The sequence below is a fragment of the Cervus elaphus genome, chromosome 18 (assembly GCF_910594005.1).
Source record: "Cervus elaphus chromosome 18, mCerEla1.1, whole genome shotgun sequence".
Classification (NCBI taxonomy): Eukaryota; Metazoa; Chordata; class Mammalia; order Artiodactyla; family Cervidae; genus Cervus; species Cervus elaphus.
This window is the reverse complement of record NC_057832.1, coordinates 65,519,918-65,543,860: the sequence shown is the minus strand read 5'-3', so window position 1 is coordinate 65,543,860 and position 23,943 is coordinate 65,519,918. Positions and strand designations below refer to the sequence as shown.

General features: G+C 38.7%; 1 protein-coding gene across 3 annotated transcripts in view; it reads right to left on the bottom strand.

The window, feature by feature from the left end:
• IMMP2L (inner mitochondrial membrane peptidase subunit 2) overlaps window positions 1-23,943 on the bottom strand; it is a 941,241-nt gene that overhangs the window by 298,218 nt on the left and 619,080 nt on the right. For 2 of the 3 annotated variants that reach the window (XM_043872109.1, XM_043872106.1), the window contains one exon: window positions 16,812-16,877. The exons of the other annotated variant lie outside the window; for it this stretch is intronic. In XM_043872109.1, the coding sequence (XP_043728044.1) occupies window positions 16,812-16,877 (66 nt within the window). The remainder of the gene's footprint in view (window positions 1-16,811; window positions 16,878-23,943) is intronic. 3 annotated transcript variants of the gene reach the window in all.

The window sequence follows — 23,943 nt, the reverse complement described above, 5'->3', positions numbered from 1 at the left end:
GAAAGTTCTTCCTCAGCGATCAATGCAAAGAAATAGAGGGAAACAACAGAGTGGGAAAGATTAGAGATGTCTTCAAGAAAATTAGAGATACCAAGGGAACATTTCATTCAAAGATGGGTTTGATAAAGGACAGAAATGGTATGGACCTAACAAAAGCATAAGATATTAAGAACATGTGGCAAGAGTACACGGAACAATACAAAAAAGATCTTCACGACCCAGATAATCATGATGGTGTGATCACTCACCTAGAGCCAGACATCCTGGAATGTGAAGTCAGGTGGGCCTTAGAAAGCATCACTACGAAAAAAGCTAGTGGACGTGATGGAATTCCAGTTGAGCTATTTCAAATCCTGAAAGATGATGCTGTGAAAGTGCTGCACTCAATATGCTGGCAAATTTGGAAAACTCAACTCTGGCCACAGGACTGGAAAAGGTCAGGTTTCACTCCAATCCCAAAGAAAGGCAATCCCAAAGAATGCTCAAACTACCACACAATTGTACTCATCTCACACGCTAGTAAAGTAATGATCAAAATTCTCCAAGCCAGGCTTCAGCAATACATGAACTGTGAACTTCCAGATGTTCAAGCTGGTTTTAGAAAAGGCAGAAGAACCAGAGATCAAATTGCCATTATCCGCTGGATCATGGAAAAAGCAAGAGAGTTCCAGAAAAACATCTATTTCTGCTTTATTGACTATACCAAAGCCTTTGACTGTGAGGATCACAATAAACTGTGGAAAATTCTAAAAGAGATGGGAATACCAGACCACCTGACCTGCTTCTTGAGAACCTGCATACAGGTCAGAAAGCAACAGTTAGAACTGGACATGGAACAACAGACTGGCTCCAAATAGGAAAAGGAGTACGTCAAGGCTGTATATTGTCACCCTGCTTATTTAACTTATATGCAGAGGACATCATGAGAAACACTGGGCTGGAAGAAGCACAAGCTGGAATCAAGATGGCTGGGAGTAATATCAATAACCTCAGAAATGCAGATGGCACCACCCTTATGGCAGAAAGTGAAGATGAACTAAAAAGCATCTTGATGAAAGTGAAAGAGGAGAGTGAAAAAGGTGGCTTAAAGCTCAACATTTAGAGAACTAAGATCATGGTATCTGGTCCCATCACTTCATGGAAAATAGATGGGGAAACAATGGAAACAGTGTCAGACTTTATTTTCAGTGGCTCCAAAATCACTGCAGATGGTGATTGCAGCCATGAAATTAAAAGACGCTTACTCCTTGGAAGGAAAGTTATGACCAACCTAGATAGCATATTAAAAAGCAGAGACATTCCTTTGCCAACAAAGGTCTGTCTAGTCAAGGTTATGGTTTTTCTAGTGGTCATGTATGGATGTAAGAGTTGGACTATTAAGAAAGCTGAGCACCGAAAATTGATGCTTTTGAACAGTGGTGTTGGAGAAGACTCTTGAGAGTCCCTTGGACTGCAAGGAGATCCAGCCAGTCCATCCTAAAGGAGATCAGTCCTGGGTGTTCATTGGAAGGACTAATGTTGAAGCTGAAACTCCAATACTTTGGCCACCTCATGTGAAGAGTTGACTTATTAGAAAAGACCCTGATGCTGGGAGGGATTGGGGTAGGAGGATAAGGGGATGACATAGGATGAGATGGCTAGATGGCATCACAGACTTGATGGACATGAGTTTGAGTAAACTCCGGGAGTTGGTGATGGACAGGGAGGCTTGGAGTGCTGCAATTCATGGGGTCGCAAAGAGTCAGACACGACTGAGCGACTGAACTGAACTGAAAGGGCCTTAGAGCTTTCTGAAAACTTTCTGTTCAGTTTCCCAACAGATAGGACCCAGTGTGTAAACATGCTTCTGTCCTCAGCAGCAACCATCTATCTCATTCCCATTTGAAATTTATAAAATAAACTGTTGTTTTCTATGCTTATCAAAAACAATGCCCTCACCAATCTTTATCAGGGTTCTGGACACAAGCTTTTTTTCAAGTTCCTTTTTTATTCTATCCTTCCTTTAGGACAGATGAATTCCTAATCTACCAAAAATGCCATAAACCAACGCATGGTCTTCAAAGAGAGCCATATAGACACATCGTATGCATGCGTGCTTAGTCACTAAGTTGTGTCTGACTCTTTGTGACCCCATGGACTGTAGAATGCCAGGCTCCCTCTGGCCATGGGACTTCCCAATTAGGAATACTGGAGTGGGTTGCCATTTCCTTCTCCAGGGGATCTTCCTGGCCCAGGAGTCGAATCCAAGTCTCCTGCATTGCAGGTGGATTCTTTACCTTCTGAGCCACCAGGGGAGCCCAATAGACACATTAGCGAAGTAGCTCAGTCCTATCTGACTCTTTCTGACCCCATGGACTGTAGCCCACCAGGCTCCTCCCTCCATGGGATTCTCCAGGCAGGAATACTGGAGTGGGTTGCCATTTCCTTCTCCTGGGGATCTTCCGGACCCAGGGACCAAACCCGGGTCTCCCGCATTGCAGGCAGACGCTTTAACCTCTGAGTCACCAGCAAAGCCCAATAGACACATTAGGTTCCTATTATTCAGAATATTACACCAACCATAAAAAGAAGTTATTAAACAAACATCATTTTTTTGCTTTACTGGGGAAAACTCAATTTAGTTCTCTTTTTCTTCATATAAAGCTTCATCATTTGCTGGAATATAATATGTTCCAACCATCTGTGATAAGTTAATATCGATTTTCCTATCTTCAAAAGCACATTTAAGATCAACAAGCTTAGGGAGGAGCCAAGATGGTGGAGAAGTAGGACGGGGAGACCGCTTTCCCTCCTACAAATTCATCGAAAGAATAACTAAATGCAGAGCAAACTTCACAGAACAACTTCTGATCACTAGCTGAGGTCATCAGGCGCCCAGAAGAGCAGCCCATTGTCTTCGAAAGGAGGTAGGACAAAATATAAAAGATAAAAAGTGAGACAAAAGAGCTGAGGACGGAGATTCATCCCGGGAAGGGAGTCTTGGGCGGCATTGCTTGGGGTAGGGTCCGGGCCTGAGTGCCCTGAGGACAATCGGAGGGAGCTTCTGTGAGGTGCCAACTTGAACTGTGGGAGACCAAAAGAGAGAGAGTACATTAACCAGCCCGAACACACTGCCGGCCGTTCGCAGAACAAAGAGACCGAGAAAGTCCAGAGAAGAGCTCGCAGGCTGCGGACCGGCCCAGCCCCACCGGAGGCAGGAGGCAGGGGGGAGGGGAAGGTCGCGGCGAAACACAGGGCGCAGGCACCAGACCGGTGCGGGTGGGGACTGGGGCTGGGGACGCGGAGGGCAGAAGGCGCGCGCACCGGACTGGCGCCAGCGGAAACTGAGACTGGGTCCGCGGAAGGGAGTGGGCGCGCCACACCTGGGGAGAGTGCGCCCACCAAGCCCCTGGCTGCCTGGACCGCTCTGACGGGGAAGGCACAGACAGCAGGCGCAGCTTTTCGCTCCGCGCTTTTGTGGAACACCCGAGGGCTGGAACCTCGCGCAGCGCGGGGCGCGCTCCATATAGAGCAGCCGGAAGCCTGAGCAGCGCAGACGGAGAAAGCAGCGTCAGCCCCTCCCGGCAGCACCAGCCCGTCCCCGCGGCGCAAGCCCGCCCTCACAGCGCCAGCCCCTCCCTGCAGCGCCAGCCCATCCCCGCAGCGTCAGCCCCTCCCCGCAGAGCGACGGAACTAGCTACCTGAATAAGAGTCCACCTCCGCCCGCCTGTGTCATGGCGGAAATGAGGCTCTAAAGAGACCGGCAAACAGAAGTCAAATAAACAAAGGGAACCGCTTCAGAAGGGACTGGTGCAACAGATTAAAATCCCTCTAGAAAACACTGACTACACCGTAAGGGGCCTGTAGATACCGAGAAGTGTAAGCTGGAACGAGGAGCTATCTGAAACTGAGCCGAACCCACACTGACCGCAACAGCTCTAGAGAAAATCCTAGATATAATTTTACTTTTTTCTTTTTTCTTCTTTTTTTTTATTTTTTCTCTTTTATCTTCCTTTAAAATCCCCTATTACTCCCCCATTACTCCTTAACTTTCATTTTCATAGATTTTTACGATTTTTTTAATTGGGGGAAGAAAAAAAAATTTTTTTTCTTTCTTTCTTTTTTTTTTTTTCTTTTTTTTTCCTTTTTCTAACCTTTTTCTCTTCTATTTTCTATTTTTCTTTTCCTCTTATTTCTTTTAAAGTCCTCTAGTACTCCTCTACTACTCCTTAATTTTCATTTTCAACGCACTATAACCTTACAAAAAAAAAAAAGAAGAGAAGCCCTATTTTTAAACCGAAGATTATTCTCTCCCAATCTTGACTCTCTGTTTTCTACCTCAGAACACCTCTATTTCCTCCTTTCCCCTTCTCTTCCCAATCCAATTCTGTGAATCTTTGTAGGTGACTGGGCTACGGAGAACACTCTTGGAACAGACAGCTGCATAGATCTGTCTCTCTCCTCTTGAGTCCCCCTTTTTCTCCTCCTGCTCATCTCTATCTCCCTCCTCCCTCTCCTCTTCTTCATGTAACTCTGTGAACCTCTCTGGGTATGCCTAACAGGGGAGAATCTTTTCGCCATTAACCTAGAAGTTTTCTTATCAGTGCTGTATAGCTGGAGAAGTCCTGAGACTACAGGAAGAATAAAACTGAAATCCAGAGGCAGGAGACTTAAGCCCAAAACCTGAGAACACCAGAAAACTCCTGACTACATGGAACTTTAAGTAATAAGTGACCATCCAAAAGCCTCCATACCTACACTGAAACCAACCACCACCCAAGAGCCAATAAGTTATAGAGCAAGACATACCACGCAAATTCTCCAGCAACGCAGGAACATAGCCCTGAACATCAACATACAGGCTGCCCAAGGTCACACCTAACACATAGACCCATCTCAAAACTCATTACTGGGCACTCCATTGCTCTCCAAAGAGAAGAAATCAAGTTCCGCGCACCAGAACACTGACGCAAGCTTCCCTAACCAGGAAACCTTGACAAGCCAATCGTCTAACCCCACCCACTGGGTAAATCTTCCACAATAAAAAGGAACCACAGACCTCCAGAATACAGAAAGCCCACTCCAGACACAGCAATCTAAACAAGATGAAAAGGCAGAGAAATACCCAACAGGTAAAGGAACATGAAAAATGCCCACCAAGTCAAACAAAAGAGGAGGAGATAGGGAATCTACCTGAAAAAGAATTTAGAATAATGATAATAAAAATGATCCAAAATCTTGAAAACAAAATGGAGTTACAGATAAATAGCCTGGAAACAAAAATTGAAAAGATACAAGAAATGTTTAATAAAGACCTAGAAGAAATAAAAAAGAGTCAATTAAAAATGAACAATGCAATGAATGAGATCAAAAACACTTTGGAGGGAACCAAGAGTAGAATAATGGAGGCAGAAGATAGGATAAATGAGATAGAAGATAAAATGGTGGAAATAAATGAAGCAGAGAGGAAAAAAGGATCAAAAGAAATGAGGACAACCTCAGGGACCTCTGGGACAATGTGAAACGCCCCAACATTCGAATCATAGGAGTCCCAGAAGAAGACAAAAAGAAAGGCCATGAGAAAATACTCGAGGAGATAATAGCTGAAAACTTCCCTAAAATGGGGAAGGAAATAGCCACCCAAGTCCAAGTAACCCAGAGAGTCCCAAACAGGATAAACCCAAGGCGAAACACCCCAAGACACATATTAATCAAATTAACAAAGATCAAACACAAAGAACAAATATTAAAAGCAGCAAGGGAGAAACAACAAATAACACACAAAGGGATTCCCATAAGGATAACAGCGGATCTATCAATAGAAACCCTCCAGGCCAGAAGGGAATGGCAGGACGTACTGAAAGTAATGAAAGAGAATAACCTACAACCTAGATTACTGTATCCAGCAAGGATCTCATTCAGATATGAAGGAGAATTCAAAAGCTTTACAGATAAGCAAAAGCTGAGAGAATTCAGCACCACCAAACCAGTTCTTCAACAAATGCTAAAGGATCTTCTCTAGACAGGAAATGCAGAAAGGTTGTATAAACGTGAACCCAAAACAACAAAGTAAATGGCAACGGGACCACACCTATCAATAATTACCCTAAATGTAAATGGGTTCAATGCCCCAACCAAAAGACAAAGATTGGCTGAATGGATACAAAAACAAGACCCCTATATATGCTGTCTACAAGAGACCCACCTCAAAACAAGAGACACATACAGACTGAAAGTGAAGGGCTGGAAAAAAATATTTCATGCAAACGGAGACCAAAAGAAAGCAGGAGTCGCAATACTCATATCAGATAAAATAGACTTTCAAATAAAGGATGTGAAAAGAGACAAAGAAGGACACTACATAATGATCAAAGGATCAATCCAAGAAGAAGATATAACAATTATAAATATATATGCACCCAACATAGGAGCACCGCAATATGTACGGCAAACACTAACAAGTATGAAAGAGGAAATTAATAGTAACACAATAATAGTGGGAGACTTTAATACCCCACTCACAACTATGGATAGATCAACTAAACTGAAAATTAACAAGGAAACACAAACCTTAAATGACACAATGGACCAGCTAGATCTAATTGATATCTATAGGACATTTCACCCCAAAACAATCAACTTCACCTTTTTCTCAAGTGCACACGGAACCTTCTCCAGAATAGATCACATCCTGGGCCATAAATCTGGTCTTGGAAAATTCAAAAAAATTGAAATCATTCCAGTCATCTTTTCTGACCACAGTGCAGTAAGATTAGATCTCAATCACAGGAAAAAAATTGTTAAAACTTCAAACATATGGAGGCTAAATAACACGCTTCTGAATAACCAACAAATCATAGAAGAAATCAAAAAAGAAATCAAAATATGCATAAAAATGAATGAAAATGAAAACACAACAACCCAAAACCTATGGGACACTGTAAAAGCAGTGCTTAGGGGAAGGTTCATAGCATTACAGGCTTATATCAAGAAACAAGAAAAAAACCAAATAAATAACCTAACTCTACACCTAAAGCAATTAGAGAAGGAAGAAATGAAGAACCCCAGGGTTAGCAGAAGGAAAGAAATCTTAAAAATCAGGGCAGAAATAAATGCAAAAGAAACTAAAGAGACCATAGCAAAAATCAACAAAGCTAAAAGCTGGTTTTTTGAAAAAATAAACAAAATTGACAAACCATTAGCAAGACTCATTAAGAAGCAAAGAGAGAAGAACCAAATAAACAAAACTGAAATGAAAATGGAGAGATCACAACAGACAACACTGAAATACAAAGGATCATAAGAGACTACTACCAGCAGCTCTATGCCAATAAAATGGACAACTTGGATGAAATGGACAAATTCTTAGAAAAGTATAACCTTCCAAAACTGAACCAGGAAGAAATAGAAGATCTTAACAGACCCATCACAAGCAAGGAAATCGAAACTGTAATCAAAAATCTTCCAGCAAACAAAAGCCCAGGACCAGATGGCTTCACAGCTGAATTCTACCAAAAATTTAGAGAAGAGCTAACACCTATCTTACTCAAACTCTTCCAGAAAATTGCAGATGAAGGTAAGCTTCCAAACTCATTCTATGAGGCCACCATCACCCTTATTCCAAAACCAGACAAAGATGCCACAAAAAAAGAAAACTACAGACCAATATCACTGATGAACATAGATGCAAAAATCCTTAACAAAATTCTAGCAAACAGAATCCAACAACATATTAAAAAAATCACACACCACGACCAAGTGGGCTTTATCCCAGGAATGCAAGGATTCTTTAATATCCGCAAATCAATCAATGTAATACACCACATTAACAAATTGAAAGATAAAAACCATATGCTTATCTCAATAGATGCAGAGAAAGCCTTTGACAAAATTCAACACTCATTTATGATTAAAACTCTCCAAAAAGCAGGAATAGAAGGAACATACCTCAACATAATAAAAGCTATATATGACAAACCCACAGCAAGCATCACCCTCAATGGTGAAAAATTGAAAGCATTTCCCCTGAAATCAGGAACAAGACAAGGGTGCCCACTCTCACCACTACTATTCAACATAGTGTTGGAAGTTTTGGCCACAGCAATCAGAGCAGAAAAAGAAGTAAAAGGAATCCAGATAGGAAAAGAAGAAGTGAAACTCTCACTGTTTGCAGATGACATGATCCTCTACATAGAAAACCCTAAAGACTCTACCAGAAAATTACTAGAGCTAATCAATGAATATAGTAAAGTTGCAGGATATAAAATTAACACACAGAAATCCCTTGCATTCCTATATACTAACAATGAAAAAACAGAAAGAGAAATTAAGGAAACAATACCATTCACCATTGCAACAAAAAGAATAAAATACTTAGGAGTATATCTACCTAAAGAAACAAAAGACCTATACATAGAAAACTATAAAACACTGATGAAAGAAATCAAAGAGGACACAAACAGATGGAGAAACATACCGTGTTCATGGATTGGAAGAATCAATATTGTCAAAATGGCTATTCTACCCAAAGCAATCTATAGATTCAATGCAATCCCTATCAAGCTACCAATGGTATTTTTCACAGAACTAGAACAAATAATTTCACAATTTGTATGGAAATACAAAAAACCTCGAATAGCCAAAGTAATCTTGAGAAAGAAGAATGGAACTGGAGGAATCAACCTGCCTGACTTCAGACTCTACTACAAAGCCACAGTCATCACGACAGTATGGTACTGGCACAAAGACAGAAATATAGATCAATGGAACAGAATAGAAAGCCCAGAGATAAATCCACGAACCTATGGACACCTTATCTTTGACAAAGGAGGCAAGGATATACAATGGAAAAAAGACAACCTCTTTAACAAGTGGTGCTGGGAAAACTGGTCAACCACTTGTAAAAGAATGAAACTAGAACACTTTCTAACACCATACACAAAAATAAACTCAAAATGGATTAAAGATCTAAATGTAAGACAAGAAACTATAAAACTCCTAGAGGAGAACATAGGCAAAACACTCTCCGACATAAATCACAGCAAGATCCTCTATGACCCACCTCCCAGAATATTGGAAATAAAAGCAAAACTAAACAAATGGGACCTAATGAAACTTAAAAGCTTTTGCACTACAAAGGAAACTATAAGCAAGGTGAAAAGACAGCCCTCAGATTGGGAGAAAATAATAGCAAATGAAGAAACAGACAAAGGATTAATCTCAAAAATATACAAGCAACTCCTGAAGCTCAATTCCAGAAAAATAAATGACCCAATTCAAAAATGGGCCAAAGAACTAAACAGACATTTCTCCAAAGAAGACATACAGATGGCTAACAAACACATGAAAAGATGCTCAACATCACTCATTATTAGAGAAATGCAAATCAAAACCACAATGAGGTACCATTACACACCAGTCAGGATGGCTGCTATCCAAAAGTCTACAAGCAATAAATGCTGGAGAGGGTGTGGAGAAAAGGGAACTCTCTTACACTGTTGGTGGGAATGCAAGCTAGTACAGCCGCTATGGAAAACAGTGTGGAGATTTCTTAAAAAACTGGAAATAGAACTGCCATATGACCCAGCAATCCCACTTCTGGGCATACACACTGAGGAAACCAGATCTGAAAGAGACACGTGCACCCCAATGTTCATTGCAGCACTGTTTATAATAGCCAGGACATGGAAGCAACCTAGATGCCCATCAGCAGATGAATGGATAAGGAAGCTGTGGTACATATACACCATGGAATATTACTCAGCCGTTAAAAAGAATTCATTTGAACCAGTCCTAATGAGATGGATGAAACTGGAGCCCCTTATACAGAGTGAAGTAAGCCAGAAAGATAAAGAACATTACAGCATACTCATGCATATATATGGAATTTAGAAAGATGGTAACGATAACCCTATATGCAAAACAGAAAAAGAGACACAGAAATACAGAACAGACTATTGAACTCTGTGGGAGAATGTGAGGGTGGGATATTTCAAAAGAACAGCATGTATACTATCTATGGTGAAACAGATCCCCAGCCCAGGTGGGATGCATGAGACAAGTGCTCAGGCCTGGTGCACTGGGAAGACACAGAGGAATCGGGTGGAGAGGGAGGTGGGAGGGGGAATCGGGATGGGGAATACGTGTAAATCTATGGCTGATTCATATCAATGTATGACAAAACCCACTGAAATGTTGTGAAGTAATTAGCCTCCAACTAATAAAAAATTTAAAAAAAAAAAGATCAACAAGCTTTACGATGTTTAAATTCCAGTGATTCAATGGATATTTTTTTGCTTATACCAGAAAGCTATTTTTAATAAATTAGGGTATTTTGACATTTTACAAAGTAAAAGTCTCCAGACTTGAAGGGGAATTATTATCTAAACATTTTGCAGAGAGAGAAGTCTCACAATTGTTTACCTCAGACTATGCTGCAGTGTCAATACTTGTGAGAGAAAGTCTTACACTATACTTCAAAACAGGAAAAACACTGCTGTGAACTCAACACCATTGATCCCACCAGATCTAATACATCCCTGGAGCCACAGACTGATTGTTTTCTATGAACACTTCTTGGAACTCTCCTGAACCAGGAAGGCTACAGACTAAATAAAATCAATTTGTGTGAAGTGAACTAGAAAGTAGATTACATTTTCTGGTAGGGTGACCACTTGTTGTAGTTTGGGCAGTACTGTTTATGCTGATTACTCCAAGGTAATAATTAACATCATCCCCTTTTGCTCTAAAAAGTGTCCCAGCTTAGGTGATAAAGTATTTGATTTCCCTCTTCACTAGGGGCTACAAAGACTATTCATTTAGTTCATTGAGGTTGCTGACCACATGTAAGCCCAGATTCCAAACGTCTATAGAGTGTAATTGACCAAGGACGAGAACCAAGGATGCTAGGTTTCATTTCTGACTGGGCTGACAAAATCTGTGAAACAGAAATACAAATGTCCCAATAAAAAATACTGATGCTTTAAAACTTTCAATTGGGTTGATTCCTATTGACTTGCTGGAATTTAGTGCTTTGTACTCATTTTATGCTTTTCTAAAACAGGGCTTCTCTGTGAGTCATAACAAATTAATAAGAAAAAGCAAATAACTATGAAAAATATTTTGGTGGAACTAATGAGTCTAGATATTACTTTCATTAGCTTTTGACTGTTAATGTTATAGATAAGCATCCTCATTTGGGTTAACTTTATGACAAAAGTTAACATTCCTACCTAAGCTATCCAGAGAATTAAGCAATTGCTTTGTGATTTTAATCAATGTTGACATCAAGATAGAACCTTTGGACCCCTGAAAGTCTCCTCTTTTACAGTCTTAGCAGCAGTTGTCTGAATTTTTTGAACAAATACTTCAACTGTACTTATCATTTGTCAATATAATCATAATGACAGTGATTACAAATAATGTGACTACTTCTGTGAATCACTCTGAAATAATAAATCAAAGTAGTCATCATTCATGTCATAAATAAGGTTCCCTAACTACTGTTAGAAGAAGCTAGATGTGATTTTCTCAAGAGAAAAATACTTTGACCGGTTATTTGGGTCAGATTGCCTCTCTTTAGCCTATTCTCCTCACAGCAGGCAGAGTGATCCTCTAAAAACACCAATCAGATCATACCACTCCATGGCTCAAAGCTCTCCTCTGGCTTGCCATCCCCCTAGGATAAAATTCAAAGTCCTTACTATGACCCACAAGTCATAGTAAGGCTCTGCAAGTCTCTAAAATCTAATCTCCTACATCAATTTTCTTCCTGCATGAAAATCCATCATGCTGACATCTTGTAAACTCATCTAACATGCATCCGTCTCAGATTTGCATTTGTTATTTATTCCTTTAGTCTGAACTGTCCTTCCCCAGACACTAGAATGGCTCTCTTCCTCCTCTTCTCCCTAAATTTAGATATCTGCTCAAATCCCTTCTCCTTAGAGAGTTTTACAGTAAACACTCTACCTAAACTAGCAATCAGACTCCCACCATCAGTCTATACTTCGTTTCCTACTATATTTTTTTCCATAGCACTTCTAACTTGTGACATTGCATTATGCGATATGTTTGTCTGTTTATTATTAGCTTCCAACCACTAGAATGTAAGCTCCGTAAAGGAAGAGACTGTCTCTTTTGCTCAACTACGTCTCTCTAGTGTCTACACCAGTGTTCATTAAATGAACAGTTGTAAGGACTGTACTGTCAGCAAACTGATTATGTTAAATATAACTTGATCATCTAGAACTTTTTCAAATTTTGTGACGCAGTGTTTTGGTTTCTGGACATGATATTTAAGCCAATTTCTTCTGAAAGGGTATTTCATGCAGTGTTGGTGAGAGTGTAAATATACACAAACCTCTTAAGAGGGGAATTTGGCTGTATATATTAGAACTAAAAGTAACAGCAGCAACAGCAAAGCATATGTTGACTATTTCCACTTTATAGGTATCTGTTCCATGAGAATAAACACACAAGTGTATGAAGGCATGTGTGCAAGGTTGTTCATGACAGTACTTTACATTTTTTCAAACTTGTGTTATTTCTGCAATTAAAAAAAAAAAATCTTCCCTAGAGAGTAAGGTCAGAGCAAGTACCAAGGAGAGCAGATATAGTCTAATCAAAAATGAGGTTTTGAAGGGCAGTGCTAAGGAAAACGACTCCTAATCTCACTGCCAGAATGTGGGAGGCTTCAGGGCATCTGCTATACAAGCTCTTTCCAAGAGGTTCCTTATAACTGCAGCATCAGTACCAGGTAAATTACCTGCCTAGACACAGCTCACTAAACCAGGCAAGGGCACCTACTCCAAAGGCAGCTGACCAATTAGTTGGCCAGTGGCCTGTAGGGAGGATGGATTCTAGATCAAAGGGGCAAACTCAGACTTCTCTCAGGTAGTTTAAGCATGGCCCACACCCAAGGAAGTCAGCAGTTGATAATGGAGCAATGCCAGTGGGAACAAAGACAAGACGGCAGAAGTGCTGCGCCAGCAGACGGGGCACAGGCGGACAGAAACCAGAAGAGCTGCTCTGGGCTCTGTCACCCTGCCTTCACCAGGTAACTTCAAACGAGTGCTCTGTAAACTGTATTCTACTCAGGTTCGATCCCTGGAGAAGGGAACAGCAATCCACTCCAGTATTCTTGTCTGGAAAATCCCATGGACAGAGAAGCCTGGTGCAGTCTGTGGGGTCTCAAAAAGTGAGACACAACCCACTTTTAGACACAACTCACTTTTAGCACCTAACACTTTTGGGCTTCCCTGGTGGTTCAGATGGTAAAGAATCTGCCTGCAGTGAAGGAGACCTGGGTTCCAAAGATTCACTGGAGAAGGGAATAGCTACCCACTCCAGTATTCTTGCCTGGAGAATTCCATGGAGAGAGGAGTCTGGCATGCCATGGTCCATGCAGTCGCAAAGACTTGGACACGACTGAGTGACTAACATTGAACTTAACTGTAATCTGAAGGAGTTTAACAGAACATTAAATTGAGGACTTGATCAAACTTTTCAAGGGCTTAACCTTTGAAAAGATGATGGTTCCCTTTATAGCCTCTAATTATGTGTAATTCAAAATAAAAATAGCATAAAATGCACAGTAAGTATAGCCAAGTGCTGATAAGTGATATTTTTCCCCCTTTGGTCATTTAGTGAAATAATACTTAAAAAAAATTTTTTTTTTTCTGGAAACCTACATTAGTGCTTAGCTTGCCTACTAGGTAATCTGGTATTACCCAAGGTAAAAGTAGGAGTGGAAATTCTAGGTCTGTAGCATAGATAGAAGCACCTTGCCTACTACAAGTTAGGACACTAATTGACAAATGATTTCCAGTGGTAGTGTGGATACATGCATGCTCAGTCATGTCTAACTCTTTGTCATGTCATGGGCTGTAGCTCACCAGCCCCTCTGCCCATGGAATTTTCCAGGCAAGAATACTTTTATTCATTACCCATTTTAAGCATATGAGAACATATAAAATTTTTAATATGCTATGAGTGGTAGACAGATAGCATATTAATTTTTTATATTTTCTCATACACTTAAAAATGGGTAACAGAGAAAAGAAGTAACCACATTAATAAACACTATTTTATTTTCTAAATATCCCTTAATGTTTTTCAACATTGTTAGAAAATCATTATAGGAATATATTCAATTACTAATTAAAAGTTCAAGAAGGCTAGAATATCTAGGATATGGAAGTTTCAGATGAATAGAAGTTAAATTTTTCTTTTAAAACACCAAATAAAAAGATAATTCTCTTTTAATCAAGTATTAATCAGTTTTTAAAGGCTACAGAGTAGAAAAGTCTTGAGCCTTGTTACTTTCATGCTTTATATCATTCATTGCTGCATGATAGAAGAATAGCGAAGAGGGCAGAAAGGGATGCATGTCTCAAGTGTCAGTCTGCAGAATGGAACAAGCTAGAGGTTCAACATGTGGGTTGCTGCCGTGGAGAAAGAAGGTGTAAACTTACTACATTCCCATAAACCCTTTTCTCATCCTTCAATCCTATACCATTAGCCCTTTTTCTAGCTCAGCCTCTCGTCTGTGAACAGAATGTTTATATTTACTGAGGAAAGTAACAATTCTGCCTTTTTTTCAGAAAGGTCTGTTGTAGGGCTTCTGATTGCACAGTTTATTTGTTTTTTGTTTTGCTTGTTTGTTTTTTAATGTCTGACCAAGCTTTGCAATCTCACATTTTGGACTAGTTATCTAGTGACCAATAATATTACATCTGAATTAAAGTTGTCTTCTCTTTGAATTATACTATAAAATGAGCCCCTTGCCATTCCTAATCCTGTTAGATTACATAGATGAAAGTTTCCCTGCTTTGTTGATCAATTCTTTTGTTTTTAAAATAGCTTTATTGAGATGTAACTCATATAATTTACCCATTTAAAAGGTGGAACTCACTGATTTGAATATACTCATAGAGTTGTATGTTCATGTAATCAAACGTAATCAATAATATGAAGGAATAAACTACAGATGCACAACATGAAGAAACCAACAAAAATGCTGTGCTGAGTGAAAGTAACCAGATACAAAGGACGACATATATTAAAATGTAAGTAGAATTTCTAGAAAAGGCTAACCGAGAGAAAGCAGATCAATGGTTGTGCGGCACTAGCAGCGGGGATTTGGCGGGAACCAGAGTTAAGGACAAATCTGGGAAGGGAATGTCTGAGGGTAATAGGAAGTTTCAAATCTAGATTGTGGTGAGGGTTGCACAACTGTATAGATTTATATTAAAAATTACTGCATAGTATATTTATAAAATGGGTGAATTGCACAGCATAAAAATTATACTTCAATAAGGACATGACTGGCTGACTGAACAACAAGAATTTTAGAAGGAAAAAAGAACAAACAAATACTCATGAATACAGACCAAGCACATCATATGCCAAAAATTGAGGTCTTGAAGAACCTTTGTTTATGTGGATACCAGCTGTTAATATTTATCATATTAAAATTCATAGTGGAGAATTTTTAGATATCTTTAGTTATTCAATATAAAATAACAATAATAAGCCTGTATGTTAACAAAAAGAACAAGTTGAATGAAAAGCACGATTGTTTTTCAAAACAAGAGAAAAAATAGTGAGAAGGGAGGCTTTTTTTTTTTTCAAACGTGTTTGCCAATCTGTTTAGTATCTGGCTTAATAGAAGACAGCCACAGTCGCGTATCTATTTCTGCCTTCAGTCAGCTGAGATATCATACATTATGCAACTTCTGGAAAACTCCACTGTACACTCAAGAGAAATGACAGTGAAAAAGCAAATAACATCTTAGTATTACAGGGAAAGTAGTTTTGATCTCAAAGACCCTCACAAAGGGTCTTGGAAACTCCCAGTGCCCTTTGGGCCATGGTTTGAGAAATGCTGGTCGAGATTTTACTCTAGATCATCTTAATGAGATTGCTTAAACTGTACTGTCATTAATACAAATAGCCTAGGATCAAGCTTTTTGGGAAAACAGGATCAAAAAACTTTCTAAATATAGTTTCAAAGCATAGTGAATCCCACATTGTATAGACTTGGCTGTAACATATAATAAAGTAACCAATCAGTATGAGACATTGCATGCTACATCAGTATTTACTTGTTGAATCTCAAACATTATTCTAGATTTATCAGCAAGCAGAATAAATAAAACATTATTACATATTGTTAAAACAGCTGATTGTTACAATGTTATTTTCTTTTCTTTTGGCCAAGTGTTCTATGGGATCTTAGCTCCCTGACCAGGGTCAAACCTGTGCCCCTTATATAGAAGCATGGACTCTTAATCTTTGGATTGCCAGTGAAGTCCCAATGTTATATTCTAAAACTACTGCTTTTGTCACTGATTCAGAAGTTTCCGTTTCATATTCATTTACATCTTTCCCCATCCTTATTATAATAATATTTCCCCTTTTGTTTCTGTGTTTGCTTCTAAAATAATAAAGTATTATTGAATTTTTCTAAAATGAAACTTGACATCATAATCTAAAAAATGACGCTAATTTAAATATATGAAATACAGTTATTTAGTGGTCATTTGACAAAATGTGGTTAATTTCACCTTAATTAATATCTATTTCAAATGTGTCTCCCAGTAAAAGGATAAGAGTACCATCAGCCAGCTTATGGACGTGTTATATCCTATCAAATGATTGATGATACTCACTAAAGATGTAGTAGTTCACTTAGAAAGTCTTCAAAGATTTGAAGCCATCAAATACACCTCTCTAGACTGAGATATACATTCTGTGTAATGTGATTTAAAACGAGACAAAAATCTAGACATTTATAACCTGAACTCAAAAACCATAGCTTAAGTACTTACTTTACAATATCTCCTTCAAGAGCAATCACTCTCTTAATGATCTTCTGTTCTGGGTTTTTAGGGGACCTAGAAAAATAAAGTTATATAATCAGCTATGTCTGTTGTTTTAAGAAAATGGAAATAAATATGACAAGAAAATAAGCTATATTAAAGTCATAACAGGACCCTTTGCAACCATGACATGATATCAGTCCTAATTAAGTCTTAAGTGAGAAGGAATTATCAAAGTACCTGTAGGAAAGAGGATTCATGAAATAAATCATTTCAGATATTACCTCCAAATGGTAGTATTTATACTTTTGGTTTTAGTCTATCTTAAGGATGATCTAATATTCTATTCATGTAAACATCATCTTAACTTTTTAAATACTTCTAACACTAATAAAGGACAGAAATGGTATGGGCTAGCAGAAGCAGAAGATATTAAGAAGAGGTGGCAATAATACACAGAAGAACTATGCAAAGAAGATCTCCATGACCCAGATAATCACGATGATGTGATCATTAACCAAGAGCCAGACATCTTGGAATGTGAAGTCAGGTGGGCCTTAGAAGGCATCACTATGAACAAAGCTAGCAGAGGTGATGGAATTCCAGTTGAGCTATTTCAAATCCTGAAAGATGATGCTGTGAAAGTGCTGCCCTCAATATGCCAGCAAATTTGGAAAACTCAGCAGTGGCCACAGGACTGGAAAAGGTCAGTTTTCATCCCAATTCCAAAGAAAGGCAATCCCAAAGAATGCTCAAACTACCGCACAATTGCACTCATCTCACACGCTAGCAAAGTAGTGCTCAAAATTCTCCAAGTCAGGCTTCAGCAATATGTGAACCATGAACTTCCAGATGTTCAAGCTGGTTTTAGAAAAGGCAGGGGAACCAGAGATCAAATTGCCAATATCCGCTGGATCATCAAAAAAGCAAGAGAGTTCCAGAAAAACATCTATTTCTGCTTTATTGACTATGCCAAAGCCTTTGACTGTGAGGATCACAATAAACTGGAAAATTCTGAAAGAGATGGGAATACCAGACCACCTGACCTGCCTCTTGAGAAACCTGTATGCAGGTCAGGAAGCAACAGTTAGAACTGGACATGGAACAACAGACGGGTTCCAAGTAGGAAAAGGAGTACATCAAGGCTGTATATGGTCACCCTGCTTATTTAACTTATATGCAGAGTACATCATGAGAAACGCTGGGCTGGAAGAAGCACAAGCTGGAATCAAGATTGCCAGGAGAAATATCAATAACCTCAGATATGCAGATGACACCACCCTTATGGCAGAAAGTGAAGAGGAACTAAAAAGCATCTTGATGAAAGTGAAAGAGAAGAGTAAAAAAGTTGGCTTAAAGCTCAACATTCAGAAAACTAAGATCATGGCATCTGGTCCCATCACTTCATGGAAAATAGATGGGGAAACAGTGGAAGCAGTGTCAGACTTTATTTTGGGGGGCTCCAAAATCACTGCAGATGGTGACTGCAGCCGTGAAATCAAAAGACACTTGCTCCTTGGAAGACAAGCTATGACCAACCTAGACAGCATATTAAAAAACAGAGACATTACTTTGCCAGCAAAGGTCCATCTAGTCAAGGCTATGGTTTTTCCAGTGGTCATGTATGGATGTGAGATTTGGACTGTGATGAAAGCTGAGCACTGAAAAATTGATGCTTTTGAACAGTGGTGTTGGAGAAGACTCTTGAGAGTCCCTTGGACTGCAAGGAGATCCGGCCAGTCCATCCTAATGGAGATCAGTCCTGGGTGTTCATTGGAAGGATTGATGCTGAAGCTGAAACTCCATTACTTTGGCCACCTCATGAGAAGAGTTGACTCATTGGAAAAAGACCCTGATGCTGGGAGGGATTGGGGGCAGGAGGAAGAAGGGACGACAGAGGATGAGATGGCATCACAGACTTGATGGACATGAGTTTGAGTAAACTCCGGGAGTTGGTGATGGACAGGGAGGCCTGGCGTGATATGATTCATGAGGTCGCAAAGAGTCAGACACGACCGAGCAACTGAACTGAACTGACTGAACACTAATTTATTCTACTCTAAAAAAATAAACCTGAGTTAAAAAACTAAGCTTCAACTTTGAGTCCCTTTTTGAAGTTTTAATTTTGATGGGCTGATTTTCTTCTTCAGATGTGGATTTCCTTATCTTTCAAATGGATACAGGGTTGTGCAAAGAGGATCTTGTGGGAATTACAAATTAAGATACTAATATTAAATGAGGCAATGTATATAAAGCAACTAACTAATTCCATAAGAAAATAATGAGGCTTTTCTTTAAAATGATAACATACTTGTTTCATTTTATTTAAAATAAACAAAGGAGTTTGATTTAATAAAGAAAACACTGAAGCTGAATTATTTTGAAAAAATGAAGAATTTGGAGTCTTTTTTGTTTTTTTTTCCATGTTGGTTTGTTTTTAACAAAGCACTTGGACAAAGTCCATCCAGGAGAGAGCATATCACTTCCTCAAGGACTTGAAGTTTGGGACTATTCTTAACCCCTTGGTTCCTTGCCACATTTCTCAGTTAAAGCTGCTCTGTCTCTTGTGCTAAAGGAGCAGTTGTTGAGGCGCAGAGCCCAGCCTTGCTGGCATCTTGTCATTGCTACTAGCATTATTCTATCAAAGCACAGAGGAGACAGTGTTTGAGGTTCCTGTAAGCTCTGGGTTTTCCTTCCTCCAAGACCCTACCATCTTTTTGATATAATATTGGACACTGATGGAGGAAGAGGAAAGATGGAGGGAGAATCTGGGGTCTGAGTTTTAGGAATGCTAAGGCACAAGAGGAGGAAATTCTTTGAAAGTACACTTAGGTTTAACCATGTAAAGATTATGTAATACAGAGTGCTAAGGTAAGGCTATGAACAGTTAAAAGAAACTGATACATTCTGATATGCTTAATGTTGCAGAGAAGGCAATGGCAACCCACTCCAGTACTCTTGTCTGGAAAATCCCATGGACAGAGGAGCCTGGTGGGCTGCAGTCCATGGGGTTGCAAAGAGTTGGACACGACTGAGTGACTTCACTTTCACTTTTTACTTTCATGTATTGGAGAAGGAAATGGCAATACACTCCAGTGTTCTTGCCTGGAGAATCCCACGGATGGTGGAGCCTGGTGGGCCCTATGGGGTCGCACAGAGTCCGACACGCCTGAAGCGACTTAGCAGCAGCAGCAGCGGCTTAATGTGGACATCATTTATTTTAACCTATGATTAATAGCTATGGTAAATGTTACAAGGTAATACTATTTACTCTAATAAACACTCCCCTCCCCTTCTCGTTCCTCCTCCCTGCTCACTCTGTCTCTGGGATCCCTCACTCTGGGAGAAGCCATGTCTGTCCTCAGCAACCTTCCTGTGAAGGAGCTTAGAAGTAGATCCTTCAGCAGACTTATAGACAGAGAGTAAAAGAGTGGTTGCAAGGAGGGAGAGGAGTAGTGACAGACTGGGTGAAATAGATGAAGGGGATATAGGGGTAAAGATTTCCAGTATCGAAATAAATAAACCACCAGGATCTAACATACAGCACAAGGAATATGGTCAATAATATTATACTTTGGTATGGGGACAGATAGTTACTAGACTTATTGTGATCATTTCCCAATGTATGTAAATGCTGAATCACTATGTGGTACTCCAGAAACGAACACGATATTGTACATCAAATACATTTCTTTTTTTTTTAAAGTACATCCTTCAGCCTCAGTCAAGTCTTCAGAAAGTACAGCTGTAGCCAACAGCTTCACTGCATCCTCATGAGAGACCTGAGCCACACCACCCTCTGAATATGCTTCTGGCTTCCTGATTCCTAGAAAATGTATGAAATAATGAGAGTTGGCTGTTTTCAGCTGGAAAACAGCTGGAGGTTGGAGCACTTTATTACACAGCAATGGTTATCGCAATCTTAATATGTCCAAATTCCTGCCAATAACATTTTAAGTCTTTTGATCTTAAAAGATCTGTTTCAAGAAACATTTCACGCATCACATAAGTGATCATTTAATATGGATTTGAAAATCAGCAATAAATAAAAAAATAATTCCAATTCAAGTCACATTTTGAATTGAATTACCTTTAAAAAGGAAGCTAAATGCAAAAATACTAAAAAGATTAAATACATTCAGAATTTAATGCCTCATTAAGGGAAACATGTAGCTTTAATAAGGTGTCTATTTCACATGATTTATTGCAGAGAAAAGAAAATCATCTAAATCATTTGTGGCTTAGATGTCACACTTACTGACACAACTTTTCACTAGACTGATTATTAACATTCTTTATCTTAAAATGGAAATTTGATCAAAGTTTTTGAGTGATCTGTCCCCTTCATGAAATGAACTAAATATTATATTTCTACAAATTTAATGTCATTCATGTACAGCTAGAGTGAGGGATCTGGCCCACTCAAGATGATGGAATTCATATTTTCTGTGCAAGGTTACTTATTGACATTTAGGAAAATTTGCCCCCATGTCTCTCTCTCTGTTTAGATAACCAGAAATGTATAAAAAATTTTTCAGCCTCAGTGATCACTAAAGAATTGTACATTAAAACAACAGGACACTGTTTTCCTGTTATATCAACAAAGGAATAGTAATAATACCATTAATATAATTTGTTATTGAGTGTTTAGGGACACGGGTACATGTCCTAAAGTATATGATCATGTAACATACTTTTCTGTAAACATGTCAAGATTTTACACTCTCTTTAACATATCACACTTTTAGAAATTTATTCTTATGAAATGGCTGTGTATATATACAAAATTTTAGCTACATGGATTCTATTTTTAAAGAGAAAAAAATAAAAAAGATTGTTAAATAAATTATAGTTCATTATATAATAAAATATCATTCAAACATTAAAAATGTTATAAAAGAATTTTTAATGATGTGGAAATATCAACAGAATATATAGATTAAACATGCGAGTTAGAAAAATGTATGTATACCATGACCTTGCATCAGTAATTTTAAAAAAGAAAATGTGCATACAACTGTACTGGGAAAATTTAAGAAGGATAGAAAACCAAAGTGGCAAGCATAGTTCTGTGTGTGATAAAACACATGTCCAGATTTTTGGTTCAGAGTACTGGAAAATCCATTAGAAGCGGACAAATGTTTCTATCACATTCTCAGACACTACCTGAGAAGAAATGCTCTAAGAGTGAGAGCTGAACTAATTACCAAGTCCCCCCATCTAATATTGTTGCAATGTTAATATTAATGAAATAATATGAAAAGCAACCTTTAACTGCATAAAACACTATTTATGCTGACAAATTTTAAGCTTCTGAGATATGTGAAAAGTATTTTATATTTTAAAATAATCTATATATTAAGATCATGAGTCAAAACAGAATATACAAAGTGAGCTACCTATATAATTAAAATTTTATAAATTACCACTTCAAACATATCTATAAATTTTAATGTAATATTAATTTCATGAATCTAATCATATTATGAACATTAATCCCATTACTGCTAAATATCTATATTTTAATCATTAGGCTGCTAAATGCATTACAGGGATGTAAGTAGACTTGTTATGAGAGATATTACAGATTTACATTGCGAAAGTCCCTGAACTTCCCTTTGTCTGCATTTTCTTGGCCACTTGCCTATCTTCTAGAAGTGTGAAGGATAACAAGTGGAGGCTTACGCCTTACTTTAGGGGCATGATGTATACTGACCAATAAAATATGCATTTAAATTTGAAATTTAATATTTTCATAATAAACACAGTTTTATAGTATTTCCTGGAGAAGGAAATGGCAACCTACTCCAGTATTCTTGCCTGGAGAATCCCATGGACAGAGGAGCCTGGTGGGCTACAGTTCATGGGGTTGCAAAGAGTCGGACATGACTGAGCAACTTCACTTTCACTTATAGTATTTCTTTCTGGAGCCTGGATTTTAAGCATCCTGCTCTATGCTGAAGATTTAATTAGGCAAGTTTCTCCAGAGGTTTGGACAAGATGCCTAGAATGGTCTCTACCATGTAGGTCTCAGCAGATTGGTTTGATGTGGCAGAATTTATCTCTATGGGAATGGTTGTGAGAAAGGGTAAAAGGTTAGCATAGTCATAATAAGATTTCTGTGACACTTAACATTCTTGAACTTCATTTCCTATCTTAAGAGAGAAGTGTTGTCATTTTTACCCTGTGACAAGCCAACAGCGCCATGTCTTTGGTCTCATAATCTCTAGCTGACTTCATGTTTTTCATGTTCCCAAAAGGTTGCAATTTGGATCCTGTTTGGAACACTGGGAAGGTACTCTGGAATACTCAGGATAGCCCCCGTGTGTTCCTGAGAATGCGGAGCTTAGCAAGTGTACCTACCCTCTCTATTCCCAAACCCAGTGCTCATCCTGATGTCAGATCTCCAAGCATGCTCATCCTTCTCCCATTTATAGTAAAATTCTTAAATCTTGCTGTGTGGGTTGTGTAGATTTTCATATTTAAAAGCATCAGGATTGCCCCAGATTATTTTAGAATTAACTTCAGGATTAGAAGTTACCATGGCATATGCCACAGAAATAGCTGAATTTTAACTCTTTGTTAATGAGGTAAAACTAAAAACTAATACCCTGGGGATGGCTTATATTTCATAGGCTTTTTCTTTTTAACTGCCCAAAAGAATGTGTTATTGTTTCACTGCTAGGTCGTGTCTTGACTCTTTGCAACCCCATGTAGCCTACCAGACTTCTCTGTCTATGGGATTTCCCAGGCAAGCACACCAGAGTGGGTTGCCATTTCCTTCTCCAGATGGCCATGCATTAAATTACCTAACTTTACATCATCATAATGATAAAAAGTATTGCTGTTTTAATAATCAAAATGAGAATTAAAAGTCCACACAACAATAAAAATTATATTAAAAAATCCTAGCAAATGATAACTTCTTTTCTTTTTTTAATTTTGGAAAATGTTGCCTGAATTTGGCATGATTTTCATAGGTTACAGCTAGAAAAGGCTTATGAATGTACCTAGTCTTTTCCTGGCAATATTCAATCTCACTCATTCTCCACGGCCTAAGAACTTCTGCTTTTGTGTCATACAAAAGCATGAACTGGTGGGCAGTAGAAATGGATTCCACGGTCACGGTCATGGTCCACCT